Source organism: Motacilla alba, chromosome 1A (genome assembly GCF_015832195.1).
Source record: "Motacilla alba alba isolate MOTALB_02 chromosome 1A, Motacilla_alba_V1.0_pri, whole genome shotgun sequence".
Taxonomy (NCBI): Eukaryota; Metazoa; Chordata; class Aves; order Passeriformes; family Motacillidae; genus Motacilla; species Motacilla alba.
Genome location: NC_052031.1, coordinates 28553492 through 28570901, shown reverse-complemented (window position 1 = coordinate 28570901; position 17410 = coordinate 28553492). Strand labels below are relative to the sequence as shown.

General features: G+C 35.5%; 1 protein-coding gene across 2 annotated transcripts in view; it reads left to right on the top strand.

The window, feature by feature from the left end:
* GXYLT1 (glucoside xylosyltransferase 1) overlaps positions 1–17050 on the top strand; it is a 32581-nt gene extending 15531 nt beyond the window's left edge. For both annotated transcript variants that reach the window (XM_038154342.1, XM_038154341.1), the window contains 6 exons: positions 867–1041; positions 1976–2101; positions 2911–3162; positions 8641–8764; positions 9082–9254; positions 11320–17050. In XM_038154342.1, the coding sequence (XP_038010270.1) occupies positions 867–1041; positions 1976–2101; positions 2911–3162; positions 8641–8764; positions 9082–9254; positions 11320–11481 (1012 nt within the window). In that variant the 3' untranslated portion in view covers positions 11482–17050. The remainder of the gene's footprint in view (positions 1–866; positions 1042–1975; positions 2102–2910; positions 3163–8640; positions 8765–9081; positions 9255–11319) is intronic.
* Positions 17051–17410: the final 360 nt, after the last annotated feature.

Here is a 17410-nt window from a genome sequence, read left to right as displayed (position 1 = left end):
CTAAATCTGTGAAATCCAGGAGATTTTGAATACCAGCTAACAGGAGATTTTGAATACCAGCTAATGGTATTTGCCTGATGACAATTTTATTCTATTGTATTGAAGTAGTGAAATAACTTTAAAATGTGCCCTGTAAAATCCATTCCAGGCACATCTCACGATAACTGTTGCACAGGTGTCTTCAGGAATAAAGGATTTCCCAGTCCCCACTCCTTGAATGGTTTAGCCACATTGTTCTCCTGCAAGACAGAAGAACAGGAGAAAGCTTTCTGTGTTTTGGCAGTGCTTGGGCAAAGTGCTGAAGGGTGTGTTTGACAAAAAAGGACTTACTGGAGCAGAAAATGAACAAAACCTAGATCAGTCAAAAATGTTCTTAACAGAACTTCTTGGAAGTAGGTGTTATCTCACTTTTGTTGTTGAGTTCAACTCTGCTGTATTTGTCATTTTTTTTCTATGTCTGTGTTTAGTCAGGGAAAAGGGAAAAAACTCATGTATAGACTTAATCTACTGTCACCCTTTGACATTTTAATGGAACTTCATGTAGTCTTTCTTTTAGCATAGCTATTTTGGTGAATTTCCTTGCTAGTAATAGTAAGGAAATAGTAAGATTGTAAACAATAAGTGTTTGTGTATGCATTTTCTAGACCTTTTTTTTTCCCCCTTGTAGGCTGGGGTGGTGGGAGTGATTATGAGAATGGTTCAGATTAAATGTAAGCATACATATGAGCATGTTCTGTTGAGTTACACTTTGCTGGTTTAAGTATGGTAAAAGATATTTTGTTAATTACTTACTGCAGTAAATAGTAGAGTTCTTCTTTAAGCCTGTGCTAGAAATAATGTCAAATGAAAAAATATTTTTGTATCAGATATGATTATATGAAAACACATCCTTCTGAGAAAATGCATCTAGCAGTGGTGGCCTGTGGTGAAAGACTGGAGGAGACTGTTACTATGTTGAGATCAGCCATTATTTTCAGCATCAAACCTCTCCATTTTCATATTTTTGCTGAGGACCAGTTGCATGAGAGTTTCAAAGACATAGTAAGTATTCAAAAATGTATTCAATCAAATTGTAGCACAATTTGTAGCACAATGTACAGCAATTTTACTTGTTCGGTAGTGTTGGAAATGCAGGATTCTAAAGTAATAAGGCATTCGTGGTGTTGGATGGGGATCTTTGAAATTTTTTCATGTGTTAGAATGCCAGCTGCTGATACCAGAGTTTCTCCTAGAGACAGACCAAAACTTTGATTTGTCATCTTGAATTTGTTAAATACAAGCCTGATGTTCTGAACACAAAACAGTTACCTTGTGTGAGCTTATTTAGAGTTGGCTTTACAAGAAAAAATTATAGTTCTGTCCTTTTTTTGCCTCTGTGCTTACAGCATGAGTCAGTCTTATATTGTTTAGAGAAAGTGAAACACCTGTTTTTGAATATGGTAGATACAGTTATGCCTAATTTTAGTAAATTTCAGTTAATTAAAATTGCATTATGACTGGAGTAGCAGTTTCAGAAGCTGGTGAAGCTATAACTGGAGGATTTGACTGTTTTTGTGCTTAAAATGTCATATTAACTGTGACATTAGTATGTTACACATGCTAATTTATATACACTGTTATGCAAACAGTAGCTGTGATTAAAATGGAGTAAGATTAAATTTGGAAATATTTCGTAGGTATTTGTTCTGTGGTAAGTAGTTAAGAGAGGAAGAGTTTTAATCAATGTACTTACTTTTTGTAAATCCTGATTTATTTTGCTTCCTGTTCCTTTTGCATGTGATCTGATATGATGTGTTTTCTTCACAGTGGCTTGCAGGTGCCACTTTTTGTTCAAGTCTTTTGATTAGCTGACAAATTCTTGGATTTCTATTGTAGAAAAGAAGCATTGCACTTGTGTTCAAGTATCAATTTGAATAGCGAACTGATTTTTTTTGTAATAGAATTGAAGTAATTTTTGTGATTTCTTTTCACATAGCTTGAAGAATTCCCCTATGAAGGAAAAGTTAATTACACATTATATCCAATAACATTTCCATCTGAGAGTGCAGCAGAATGGAAGAAATTGTTTAAACCATGTGCTTCACAAAGACTATTTTTGCCAGTAAGTTACTTTGTAATAGGACAATCCAGAAGTCTGTTTATGAAGCATCAAACTGAACTTGTTAATCTGATTTCTGTTTGGTTTTAAATGAAGAACTACTACTACTCCTTAAAGTAGTACTCCTTTTTGACATCTGAAAAAACCCTCTGAATTTAGCATTCTTCTGTGGCACTAGTACCCTGTGGCATAAAAGTCCTTTTTCTCACTTGATGCATTATGGCACAGTATCCTCAGAAAGAGGTGTAGGTTATGTCATCATCTCAGAGGTGAGATGGATATCGTACCTCATCATCTCCTCCTTCCATTGGAGAGTCTCCTGTATGCATGGGTCTGAGAAGTCCTAGAGAAAAGGAGGCAAGAAATGGGCTCTTGTTGCCAGTGTTTTGTGCATATGCTGATTTAAGACACGTCAGAGGATATACTTCAGGCTTGGGGAATTAGAGCCATGGCAGCTGTCTCCCAAAGGCAGGCTCCTAACACTTGCTTGATAGGCTGCATGGGCAAGCCAGGGAGCAGGAGCCAGCTCCTGTTGGGGTGACACCTGGCCTCCACCTACTCCTAAGGAGCCCTGGCATATAAAATGTAGAATGAGTGCCTTTGCAATGCTGTTCTATGTGAAAATTATTTCCCTCTACAGAAATTCTTTAAAATGTGAGAAAAAGGAATGATGACAAATTTATTGACTGCAAACTGTCAGTGTCAAGTGAATTTATTTTCATATGACAAAAATTTGTTTAACTTTCTTGTGTTTTATTAAGAGAAGTTCAATAAAACTTAAAATTTTGGTTTTAAATTTCTTTCCCTCACAGTTAATCCTCAAAAATGTGGATTCGCTACTGTATGTTGATACTGACATCTTGTTTTTGAGGCCTGTTGATGATATTTGGTCTTTTCTGGGAAAGTTCAACTCCACACAAATTGCTGCAATGGCACCAGAGCATGAAGAGCCTCGTATTGGGTGGTATAATCGATTTGCTAGACATCCCTATTATGGAGTAACTGGAATTAATTCTGGAGTCATGCTCATGAATATGACACGTATCAGAAGAAAATATTTCAAGGTATGTGTGTTGCCACAATTGCATTTTTGGTGGATTTCCATATTTTAATTCTATTTCTGTTTCATATTCATATGTATTTTTCAAAATGTTTTTTTCTATAATTGTAATAATGCTCTGAAAGTACACTGTGTTTAAAATAGGATCTGTTTTTTAAATGTCATTCACTGTAAGACTTGAATTTCAGCTGTGCTTGATTGATTTATTTTTTCTTAGTTCTGAGAGATCATTTGACTTGATACAATTTGCTGTAAATTACATTTGCCTGTAGATATGCCCACATTATTTCTTCACTACAGGCATCCCAGAAAAACAAATATTGTAAACTTGTAAAATGTATGTAGTTGTATGACCAGGAGGTGGTGCTAAAACATTTGGTAAGTTGTTGAAAACAAAGATTTCCAAATTTTGATCTTTTACATTGTAGCCAGGTGATTATCACCTTAAGTATCTTTTTATTTGCTTTGAAGTCCTAGTTTTTGTAGATAAAGAAGTTTTTCATGAAAGTAGCTACTGCTACATGCATGAAAGCAATGCACACAGCAGTAGAAATGGTCATTGCTCCTCAGACTTGAAGTTTTTTCTTATGTACTTGAAACACAAGTACAAAAGCAGTGCTGTGTGATTATGCTTGGGGAAAGTACATCTCTGTTTAAGAGAAGTTTGATTAGGGAAAAATAATCATGCAGTCAAAAATTTCTGGAAGAAGCATCTAAGAGGAGCAATATAAATTTGCAGAAGACATTAATTCTCCTCCATTTCCAGTGTAATAAGCAGCTTTCATCCTAGCATTCTTGCTATGTATTTTTTTGGTAGGAAATTCAGAGAATTTAAGAGAAATGGAGAATGGATTGTCTCCATTGTAGTTAAAAGTAGAAAGTTATAGTAGCTGTAGTATATGTCTGCAGTTTCTCCAAGAAAATTTCCCTTTCATAATTGTGTGTGTATATATATATATACACACACACACACCATTAGTGAAGTCTTGCATTGTCTACTTTTATAATCTTACTGATTATAACGTATGGAGAAATGAAAATACTGAAGAGTATAAAGAGAAAAACATGGCATTAAAAGCTACATATACCTTAAGCTCTGACAGTGATTTTCTGTATAGTGATTTATTTTCAGTGTGGTAAGCACTAAGATAAAGTTGATCTTTTATTCACACTGTACCAGAATTCTGGTTTGGCTTCACAGTACAGCTTGATGTATCTGAGTCTATACACAGTGGGCCTGAGAGTGTATGACTTTTGCTTTTAAGTAATGACTTAAATGACTATAAATGACTTAAATGACTATTCTCAAACCTTTGTAAAAGAGGTAGACCAAGTTCAGGGGTAGGGGCTGTCCTAATACCCCTTGCCAGTGACACTGCAAATGCTTTTGGACCTTACAGGTAACAGTTCCATGTTCTGTCCCATTAACTATTCCAGTGAAATACAGTAGAACTAGAAAATGCTTCCTTGTGTTATGGGAGGGTGTGAATTTGTTTATATTCTTTCAGGAGGCTCAGCAAATTCTTCAAGGAGTATATAAGTTCTGTGAATTTTTAAATTTTTTTTTAAAATACCCGTAGACCTTTTTGCATGATACCGTGGAGCTAGAGCATTTATCTGAAGTGAAAGGTTTGGATCAGGATATTCCTCCAGTGCTATGGATTTAAAACTGTGGGTTCTTTGTCTGTTGTAGCCCAAATTACAAGCTGAGCCGCTTGAGGCCTTTAAGCATCTTTCTTCTGTTGTCACATTGATTTTTAAGAGTCAGGAGGATCCAGAAGATGGATAAATAAAAAATAGAGCTAGAGACTTTAGCCAGTGGTTATAATGTTCATCTGGGTTGCATTGTAGTTCCATGTACTGCTCCAGGATTAAGTAATCTTTTATCCACTTACCTATTTGAGCCTCCTCAGTTTTCTTAGGATGTCAGATCAGGCCTTTTCAGACAAGCATCCCAGCTCCTTGGGTGTCAGTGGTGCCAATGGATGTTGTTCCTTCTGGTCTTGTCTTATTTGTCTTGTGCGTGGAGTCTCTGTGAGTTTGTACAGCACAAATACATGCACAGCTAGATGTGCATGCACAGATGTATTACTGAATGTTGTACTGCATTGTACTGCTCATTATACTGCATAACTGCACGTGACACTAGAATTCATAGTAAAGCTTCTGATGGTTAGTGCCTACATGTTGTCTCTGCTAAGCAGCAGTTAGAAAATGGGAATGTAAAGCATTCAAGACTGTTAAGGATATTGAAGAGGTAATAGTAGGTGTCTTTTTTTGTATTTGTATACATATAGATGTAGATTTTTTTTAAAATGAGATATAGCAAATGCTACAGGTATGGTGCTTTTAAACAAAAAGACCAGTGGGGCAATGTGAATAGAGAGGAGTGACTTCTATCACATTTATTGAGAAGGTTATTGATGCCTGAGATGCAGACAGTCAAGGAGGGCAACAAGCTCTTAGAAAATCAAGCAAGCCTCAAATAAATTAACTTCAGATAGAGTGTGCAAAGTAGAGGTTCACAGGTATGCTTAAGAAAAAAAAACAACAAAGTTCAGAGAGCTTCTGTGACCCAAACCATTTTAACTTTTTTTTATCGTTCATTGTTGCTTAGGGCTGTAGTTTCAAGAAGTATGGTGAGCCTGCACAAAACCAAATTGCTTCTAAAAGGAAGGTTCCTGTCTCTTACCAGCTGCTTTTCCATACTTTTCTTATTTACTTGGTCGTAGCCTTTGGAGTTCAGTCCTTTTTGTGATTCAATTCAATTTGCTAACAGTAGAAAAAAGAAATCCCTCTGCTGGGTTATTGAAATATATCAGCTTACATAAACATGCAGTAAGTGTTAGCACTACATTATTAGTGTAAAAACAGGGTAGAATCATGTAAACAGAAGGCTCGCTCTCCCGTGGCATTAAGGAAATTTAAATTGGTCAGCTGTTTGTGGGATGCAGCTGTAGTTTGTTTAGACATTGTTGCGTGATTTGAGAATTTTTCCTCAGCTTTATATTTTCTTCTTAGAATTTTATAAATAGTAAAGGCTAAATGTTACAGCTTTTGTAAGTCGAACTTCAGTCTTGGCCAGGCAGAAGTTTACTGGTACAGAAATGAGTAATGACCAAGCTAAACAAACAAAGAAAAAACCAACCCAAAATGTCAGAAAGTGCTTTGATGTTCCTCCATATATTTTGTTCTTGCACATTTTCTTCTGCTCAAATAAATTAGAGTTTTGAGAGTTCTTAAGAACCTGTCTGTATCAGTTTGATGTCATCACAGAAATGCCTACTATCATTTAGGGTTTTCTTCTCAAATCACTAACATTATTTGTGTATTGTGGAATACTGGAGAGAAGGCTTATATTCTGGATATTTTAAAATTAATGTAGCATTTTTCTTTGAGTTTTTTTACTTGAGTAACTTCCAAAAAGGCATTTCTATCAGAATCCTACTTCGCAGGCTGTTTCACCTTACAATGGAATATTTTAAAGAAAGGAAACAAGTAATTATTCAAGTAGTTTCTCTTGCTCCTACACTGGTGTCATATTGTATCATTGCTATTTTATTAAGATATAGCTCTTTTCTATTTATGCAAAAGTTATGGAAATATTACAGTTTCCAGTTCTTAAATCTGACAACACTTTTTGTCAAGTAGTATTGCTTCTAGACATCTGGCTATGTGATGCATGTTCTTATCTGCTTTGCATCTTCTTGGGATATCCTCTGGATTTCTCTGCTATTAAAACTCTACAAGTGAAAAGAAAATTCTATTTAATAATGACTTAAACAATCTAAACTTCTATTTCTATGTGTTGCTCTAAAACTGTATTTGTTATTGTATGTTCTTGTACCATGATTTGCCTGGTATGAGTGAGGTAATTTAATTCTGTTTTTAATATTTAGCATTTTGCCTAAACTCAAACCTTAGGTCAACAATATGGGAATTGCAAATTTCATGTAAGGGAGTAATCTTTACTGACTGTGATTATTTATTTGCTTTTTTGGAAGGGTTTAGCTTAGTGTTAAAGCCTGTCTTTTATTTCATTTAATCACTTTGCATCGAATCCAGTGATAACTCTTACTAGCGAAGAATTTTCTTGTGCATTTCTTACACCTGCACTCATTGAATACTTGCAGGCAATCATAATCATAAATTTTTTAGGAGAGGAGAGACTGTAATATTCTGTTTGACTTCTTGCATAATATAAGGTATAGATCTTTTTTTGTATTAATTCTTGTCTGAAATCTTGTAGTATTTCTTGGTTTAGTCTTCAGTTCTGAAAGCCCTTCATATTTGATGGCTGAAATGATCTGAGGGAAGAGTAAAATCTTAACTGCAATTTTATGCACTTTCTAGTTTGTCAGTGTAAAGCTCAGAGAAAGAAGTCTTTGATACTGTAAATCTCAAACTGAATATTTTGCTCCTGGTAATCTGTCTCTTAACATGATATTCCATATGCAAATCTGAAACTATACTGGAGTTCTGATATAATTTTTCTTTTGGCAACTTGCTTAAAAAGAAGCAAGGATACAATGCTTGTACTTGTTCAGGAATTTTCTCTCTATGGGACTTACTGCTTTTCCATCCATACTCAAAACTGTGAAGTAGAGAGTACAAAGTGAGCAGCCTTGTTCCTTTTCTGTTCTAGTTGAGCTTAAATAAGCTGTAAAGGTAAGAGATTAGCTTTAGAATATGTAACTGTTTAAACTGCAGATTTGAATCCCTGTGTTAACATGGAATTCAGTGTAGGTCAATGTACTCCAAGTTGCTGCTCCTCAACCAGAACCTTGGAAGAATTCCTTTTCTTTTGAAGTGATTCTGCTAAATCAAGAATTTGGGAATTCGGTATCAGCTATTGTTTTAGTTCTTACTGACTTTTGCTAGTGAAAAGTTGTCCTGTTGATGAGGAAATTCAAGTTCAGTAACTGAATAAAACAAGTTCATCTTGATGAAAATACTTCTGAAAACCTTTGAAGGATTTCTGTATTTTTATACACTACTTTGTAACCAGTATTTTTTATCTGTATGTGTTCAGAACTATTTAAGAATTAATTTTAAATTGAACTGGTCCGAATTTTTGCAGTTAGTGTTAGAACCCGTGTATAATATAACTGTGATAAAGAGAGAAATTGCATGACGTGTGGATATTGAAATAGTCCCCATCTATTTGCTGCATGACTTAAATGCAGTTTTGGTATTTGATCCTACTGCTGTATAAAAAATCCCTTGCTATTGTTAGAATTCTTGTTTTAAGATGTCAGAGGGAAATTTTGTAGTAAGTTGATCATTGAGAAATAAAGCATATTGGAAATCTCTTGTTACGAGTTTCCTTAGATAGGCTTGTGGATTTAAAAGGAAGAAGTTATCTATACCTTTGAGATCTGTACCTTTGAAGTGCAAGCTACTGCAATTCTGTAAGGCATTTCTTTCCCTATAGATGTAACTGTCCTGAATGTGTGTTGTTTTGCTTTGTTCTGTTAATTAGAATGATATGACACCAGTCCGGTTACAGTGGGGAGAAATTCTGATGCCACTACTGAAGAAATACAAGCTGAACATAACATGGGGTGATCAGGATCTATTGAACATTATGTTTTTTCACAATCCAGGTAAATCCACTTTGATTTTCAGCCTAACACTGTGAAATTGTCTTTTCCATGGGAAAAAATATCCAGGAAAAAAATCCAGGAAAATATTCAATAAGCAGGTTTTTGGGTAAAAGCCTTCAAGGACTATTCACTTTAATTCTCTGAAAACATTTGAGACAGTGCTAGAGTACAGAGCTTGCTAGAGTGTAATTAACTGTTAGATTTCAAAACAATTGTACAGAAATTTATAAAGCTGTCCTAAATAAATAAAGAAAAATTTTGTTTATTTCCTGAAACAATTTTGATACTTAACCCAGAGCTCTCATTTTCCCACGCAGAAAGTCTTTATGTCTTTCCTTGCCAATGGAATTACCGGCCTGACCACTGCATCTATGGAAGCAATTGTAAGGCAGCTGAAGAAGAGGGTATATTCATTCTTCATGGAAATAGAGGTGTTTACCACGATGATAAACAACCAACTTTTAGGGCTGTCTATGAAGCAATAAGAAATGTAAGCAATTTTTGCATTGTACTTGTTATTCTTTCATGAGTGTTTATCTATAGTAGTACATGTATTATGTGGGCATGTTGATATTCTCCTTGATTGCAACAAAGTAATTTTTTTCACTTTTAAGTAACATCAAGTGTTTTACCACTTTTTTCTCTTTTATTGTTGGGATGGAGTTCCAGTATATTCCTGTTTTGATGAGCATCTTGTGATACAGAGTGTAGACTGTATATAGGTTAAGATTCTAGAACCATGCCTCCAGTTGTCAGTGTTTGTTTAAAAGGCTTTATTCTCATTTATTTAATAAATCACCTGGTGAATTGTTTCCTTGTGCATTTGGACATCTTAGAATATCTGAATAGGAAGGGGCTGAAAATGATCACTGAAATCCAAATACCTGGCCCTGCATGAGGCCATCCCTGAGAGTCACACCATACACCTGAGAGCACTGTCCCAAGATGTCTTGCACTGTGCCAGGCTTCATGCTGTGACCACTTCTCTGGGGAGCCTGTTTCAGTGCCCAGCCACCCTCTTCTGGAACCTTTTCCAAATTTCCAACCTAAAACTTCCCTGACACAACTTCAGGCCATTCCCTCAGGTCCTGTCACTGCTCACCACAGAGCAGAGATCAGTGTCTGCCCCTCCTCTTCCCCTAACAAGGAAATTGTAACTGCAGTGAAGCCTCCCGTCAGTCTCCTTCAGGCTGAGCAGACCAAGTGCCCTCAGCCACTCCTTACATGCTTTCCCTCAAGACCCTTCACCATCTTTGTGGTCCTCCTTTGGACACTGAAAGCTTTATATCCTTACATTGTGGCCAAAACTGTGCTCACTACTTATTCAAGGTGAGGCCACCACCAGTGCAGAGTAGAGAGGGACAATCTTTATCTACAGACTGAACGAGCCATCACCAGAAGATTCATTTTTTTGAGATTTTAAAGTGCAGAAAAAAAATCCTCCCAAAGTTTGTATGTATTTACTGCAACACTTTAATACCTAATTGTATCTAAATTTGGATTGTAAAAATTTTTATATACTATATTTTGACCTTTTCCAGAAATTCAGTGTATTAATATGTTGCTGTTCCTTTAAATACTAAGCACAATGACTTCTTTTCCTTCTGCAAATAAGTCATCTAATGAACCATTTATCACTACATCACTATACTCACTGAAGAGCTGTAAAACTTAGCACTGATGCACATTTTAATGTAGCAGGCTACTGTGTGTGTATAACTTACAAAAATCAAGAGTATATTTTAATGTTGCTTTATTACACATTGTCATATAGGTATAAAAATGAAGAAAACTACTTGTGGGGGTCTGAGAATACATCGCAGGGAAAGTGATTGTATTTCCATAAAAATATTATTTCTTTGTTTCCTTTGAGCATTGTCAAAAATAGAAGAAAAAATTCTTTCCTTTTATTTATGATCCCATTTCGTACGTGGATGTGTCAGAGAAAGTACGTAAACCAATACTGATTCAATGGTAATAAGGTGAACAAAATTATGTTACTTCAAAATGCTGTTTTAACTTAGCATTTGTTTATAAAAAACATTGCAGGGTTGAGCTAATGACAACTTTATTTCATGCCCATGTTAAACATAGTATGAGTTTGACTATCATTCAATTTAATGAAACATCAGTAGCACTTTTTATACTGCTGTTTCACTATAATTTGATAAGACTTGTGTTACTTAAAGGTTGTATGTCATTTGAGAAAGTTACCGTACAACAAAAAAAACATCCAGAAATCATTTTAGAGTTGTAAATTTTTAATTGGGTAAGGTAATTTTAAATATTTCCTCCTTGCCTGTCTGAATACGTTCATTTGCTTAGCATAAAAAAAAAATCTTTCTTGTTAGGTTTATAGAAAGCATGAGAGTATACTTTTTAATTTAGAGGTGTTTTTAAATTATTGCATTCAGAAGCACTCGTGAATTCTTGAAAACATTTAATAAACCAATGACAGCAAATATGATGCTAAAAATAATTTTCATAAAACTCTAATACATTTGAGTAGTGACAATTTTCCGTATTAACCTTAAATTTTCTTAACCTCTTTACAGTATTCATTTGGAGATGACCTGGTTCACTCACTGCTGCAGCCCCTGGAACAGGAGTTACAGAAAACCACGCACACATACTGTGGAAGAGTATACAAAGTATTCATAAAGCAGCTAACAAAAAGCATAAGAGACTTGTATGCCAGAAGATCAAAGGGAAGGTGATTTTTGACTCCTAGCTATTACATCAAGAGACTGAATTAACATAGCTGGTCAAAAGGTGCAAGAATTCTATTACAGCTTGAATGGGCTCTTGATGTGCCCAGAAAAAAAGTTTACTAGCATACATAAAAATGAAGAAAATATTCATGTAATGAAGAGCAAGAACTTTTTTCTGCAACGGTGACTTTCTGGTTTTTTTGAAGTTTAATCAGTGCTAATGTTTGTCTCATATCTGATGATTTGGGTGTTACTGGCTTCTATGGTCAGTAATTTTAGTCTGCATAATTCAGTTATCTAATGATAAATGAACAAGGAAGAAATGAAGATGGCTCTGTTTGGGAGTGTACCTCATATATTGTCTAAAATTCTATTAAACTGTGAATGTAGCAATAACTGAGTCAGCAGCACTAACCTCACTTTAAAGGTGTGAGCCTTTATGTAAACAAAGTTGTTTACAAGTGCAGAAAATACTCTCTTGTCAAAGAAATGTGTTGTAATCATTGACAATCTGTATGTGCCTTTATATGTTCATCTCTTACATGTTGAAGTACTGTTCTGACAATCTTGTTTCGTTTATCTCAGATGTAAACTGCACACTATAAATATGATTTTCTGAGAAATTAATGACTAGTATGTGATACTAGTTTTCTCTCTAGTAAATACAGAGACTTTATATTAAAAATAATTTGTTTCAACATTGTAGAGCCATTAGCACCAAAAGGTAGAGCAGAACTGAGGGGGTTTTAAGTAAAAATCCAGTTTGAAGTTGCTTGTCTTACAATACTTTAAAAAATGTCATGGTTTTGCAGCTTTATTGGGCATTTTGGAAGTAGAAGAAAAGCCCAGTAGTGGAAAGCTGTTGCTGTTGTATTTCCATGCTAGGAATTATTACCTGATGATTGTTATGGAGTATGTAGTACCTAAAAGTGAAGAACTGTAGTAAGAGTTCTGATGTTTCATCAGACTGTCTAGTAACTGGGGTTTTTTAGAGAATATATCCTGTTATAATATTTTTTTAATAAATGGCTTTAAAATAGTTTTGGGGCAGACCCTCAACTACATGAATGCATTACTGTTGATAAGGTGATAGTGATTTGCAACAGGAAAGGATTAAATTTCCTCCAATTATCTTAGTGAAAAAACAAAAACTTCTGTTTAAGTAATAAAAACTTTTTCTCCAGAGAAAACCATGAAGAAAAGGGCTAAATTCTAGAGTTACAGTAAAATATTTAAACTTGCATGGTATGAAATGTATTTGTAAAGTATATATGAGCTTAGATAACCTGTCTAAGTGAGATGAAGTCTTCATAAAGTGAGCTTTTGGATTCCAGGACAGTTCCTGTGTGTTGAACATGGAGGATCCACTCACTGATTTGCACCTTCATCCCAACCCCATTTTAGAAGCTTAATTTTTGTAGCTGTTTCCTTGTCAAAGATAGACTGGCTCTGACTTCCAGATCCATGTGAGCTGGACAATTGCTTTAGCAGTACAAGAACACACTCCACTGTCAGCAGAGTTTGTATCCTGCTTCTAATTTCCCTGCAGGCTCAGGGTATCAGTTTTTGGGATGGAATCTAGGAAGCAGTCTGCCTCTCGTGTAGGTCTCTTCTCCTTGCTGTGTAACCTTTTGAAGCCTGAAAATGTAGAAATCTCTGTGAAGGTGAATACTGTAACTGACTGATTTTACAATATGCAGTGCATTATTTTTTTACATAAATACTGATTTTTGTATCAATTTGTCTTCAGCTTTTCTTTTTACTTGTACTATGTGTTTGTATTTAAAAAAATCTTTCAACTTGTTTTTTGTGTTTGTCTTTGCAGAATCTTTCAGTTTTGAATTTTTTTTGATGTGTTGTACACATGTCAAGATACTCTTAAAACCTAATGGACCATTTAAGTAAAAAAGGGGAATGTGGACCTTAGCAGCAATCTTTCCACTTAAATTTCAAATTTTATGGGGGAGTAGAACAAAAAGAATTAATATTGATGCTTATTGTAGCACAAAAATTCTTACTTTGCGCTTATAACTAGAAATGTTTACTTACCATATTACAAAAAGCAGAATATGGCCTTATGCCATGGGTTTTGATTAATTTTTTAAATAGAAATGAAAGCAGCTCATCTCTGTTCACCTCCAGGTAACACTCATGAACACTTTAGAAAAGTTTAAAAAATAGCAAGAAGCTTCCATTAAGTAATTCTGCAGAGTATTTGTCTGCTTCAAGTACATTTTGTGTTTTAAATTTAGGAAAACGACCTCCCTTTATGAACAAAAACCCAAATCTGGCTTATAAGGGAGACATTTAGAGGCACTAAAAAGACTGGGAATCCAGATAACGTGATAGAAACAGTTATGCTCCCAAACATTTCAGTACCTGATTTGTAAGGTTAGATGCTTAGAAGTGTAGAGGTTACATCTACCTTGGGATTCTTATCTCTCTAGTTTTACAAACATTGCTTTTTCTACAAACATCGTGAGTACTAACAAATTACAGACCTTTAGGAATCAAAATTTTAATTATTTATTTGCTATAAAGTTATTATAAAGTGTAAAGTTTAATAGAAAAATATAAACATTGGGAAATATACATTCAGTTTAACTGACCATAAATCTATCTTCCTCATGCTTGATTAGTCTCTATATCATGGTACCATTATTCTGTCTCTTCTAAAGGGATCACAGTCTCATGGTAAAGAGATCTGTGTGAAGATGTTAATATCTTATCTGGATGAACTTCTGTCACTCACTGTAGGCAGAATGAAAAGCAAGCTGTCCCTTCATGGGACTGAATGTCCTCGTGTGTGGTGCTTGTGCCTCTGCCAGTTACTAAGGCTGCACAAGCCTTATGAAAATGTCTGTCCAGTTATTTGTAGTTTTGCTGAAATTTAGACTGTGGTGACCTTTAATGCCAGTTGAATTGGTTTTGGTAAGCTTTTGGTTTAAGCTTAGAATGATTAAGAAAACAGGTTTGGGGGGGAAAATATTTTTGTTATTCTTATTTTAAACATATTTTAAAAGAGTATGGAGTTACCTTGTGCTGGCTTTGACCTAAATTTGGTCAAGTTGTAAACTTCTGGCAAAATGCTGATTGGAAGACTGAGCTGTCAGTGTATTTCTTGATTTATACCAGATTTCTGTCCATACCAGACATACTCCAACCATTCAGGCTTTCCGCACTTCCATCTGTACACATTACATAAGAGGATGAATAAGAAGCCAGCTGTCTTCCTTTTCCTCCTCCCAAATTATACTTCCTATCTACTCAACATGGAAAATGAAGTAGCTACAATCTAATGGTGGGAGGAGGAGATGGTCTGGGTCTGCTTGGAAGGTGTAGAAGCAGAACATGCAAGAGGTATAGCTGAAGGTCTAATGTGTTAGCTGTATGTGCTTTTTTGGGCTTTTTTTTGGTGTGGAAATACAATTAATTACTGCTGCTTTTTAACTCACATTTATGGCTGTCATGATGTTTGTGGCAGATTAAATGGAGTGAAACTGAGCACTAACTTCAGCTTACCTGTAGGAAAACACTAGACTTCTGGTTTCTTCTGCCTGGTTTATGAAGGTGTCTCCAAATGTATAGACATATGTAGAACTTCTACTCCTTAGAAAGCTTAAGGTATTTTTCATTGTCTGTTTTCTTCTTCAAACTGAAGGATTTTCAACTAGTAAACAGGTTTAACAATATCCATTTACTGGCAGTTGTCCAAATAGGCAGTGTGAACCCAGTGAGTAAAAAATAACTAAACATGAGTTTAGTTATGCACCCTAGGTTCCCTTAGGAAAACAAAAAATGTTTGATCTTTTTAACACTACAGAGAAACATTTGACAGCTTGCTTTCTGTATTCAGCTGCCAAATCTTAATGCAGGATAATTTCCTATAGAAATGCAGGTTGCCTCACAGTTGCATTGTAGTCCTAGTAGAGTATTCAAAACTATTACTCAGGTTTCAAAACAGAAGATGTTTACAGAGGTAATAGTGAATTTTCCACTTCAGGAAGTGAGGAGGAAATCTCATTTTAAAGTAGTTCTCAAAATCTCTCTCTTGTAGCCATTTAGTGGATCTGTACAAGAACAGCTTGTCCAGCAAAGTTGTCATGAAATTTAAGATATGTTTGTCTCCTATGCCTTTTCAAGCCTTCATGGACCTATTAAAATTTTAAGTTTCTTGAAGGAATATTGAGTAATTGGAAAGTCTTGTGTTAAAATTCAGTTGTGTCTCTTCAGTTTTGTGGTTGCTTTATGCACAGCTGCAGTTAATTCTTGAGAGAGTCCTCATTTAATCTTATGAATGTGCATCTTCCTGTATATTTGCTTGCAAATTTTTGCAGGGCTTCTTTATGCTCCCTTCTGCCTTTTCCCTGCACTGCTTTTAAAAGATAATCACTAAGCTCTTCTTTCATTTGAATGCTTATAAAAATTGCAGGAGGTATTATTACAGGTCTCTTTGCAGAACCCTGCAATTAAAGGAGGACCTGTATCCCTGCTATGGTTGGAGTTTATTTTTTCTTCAGACTGCTATTTGATGATGTTCAGGTAGGAGGAAGTTTGCAACCATTAGTAAAGTAATTTTCTGGTAGTTTCTTTCTGAATATCTGTTCTTTTATTGTAGGTGCATGGGTGGTGCCTGCCTCCTTTACCCATATGATTGCAAGTTTCTTTAATCAAAGCAATGACCATCAGTTCTGTTAGATCTGGATTTCAAGTGCTTCTCCTGTATCTGGGTGCCACCTCAGTTGCGCAAACCAGGGACCCAGTCTATTTCCACTTACAGATCATACAATCATAGAATGGTTTGGGTTGGAAGGGACCTTAAAGCTGATCTAGTTCCAACCCCTTCTCCTGGTCAGGGACACCTCCCACTAGACCAAGGAGCTTGTTCAAAGCCCTATCCAACCTGGCCTTCAACATTTCCAGGGATGGGGCATCTACAACTGCTCTGGGCAACCTGTTCCAGCATCTCACAATCTTCACAATAAAGAATTCTTTCCCTGATACCTCATCTAAACCTTCCCTCTTCCAGTTTAAAGCCATTCCCTTATCCTGCCACTAAAGCCTTTTTACAAAGTCCCTCTCCAGCTCTCTTGCAGGCCCCCTTCAGGTACCAGAAGGTTGCTCTAAGGTGTCCATCTGTTACTTAATTTCCTTGTTTTAGTTCCAGCTAATCCATAGGAATAAAATAGAGAGATAACAAGGAGTGCACAATTTTTCACAGCAGGAGCTAGATAACTACAGATTTCTGAGATACAGTTAACAAATTTGAAATAGTTCTCTATCCTTGAATCTAATTTCTGATTTGGTGCATGTAAGGGCTAGTGTCCTTTGTTTGTCAAATGATTTGACTTTTCTCTGTGTCGGCCCCTTATGTGGAGGGATGGGCAGATAATTCTTAAAAGACTGATTCCTTGTTTACTGTGAATTTCAAGGAAAAGAACTGTAACTTGTCACTGTAGATCCTTAGTATCACTCTATCTAAACTCTCTGAAACTAGGCATAACTTCCCCCTTGCTGCTGTATTGTTGTACTGGTTTTATTTGTATGTTAGAAGCCTTTAAACATATAATATAACCCTATAAGTAAGTACCCTGTAAGTGTTATGATGACTTTTCAAGGTAGCTGCTGAGCTAATATTCTCACTCAAATTCCCCTTCCCTATTTTCCACAGATAATTTATTGATTTGTTTGTCTCCTTAGAGCGAAGCAAACATTTGAGAATTTGCTTTAATAAATGTTCACTTGAAACCAAGCTGAATTTTGCAAGGGGAGAAAAGAGAGTGTGAAGTTTATTTGCTAGGGGTTGTTTCTGCACTTAGACCTCTCTAAGGCCACAGAGTGAAAACTTGGGGTTTACCTGTGGCTTTCTCACCACTTGGAGAAGTGCTGCTATATTGTGCTGTCTTTAATTTTCTCATTACTGGCATTGAACACT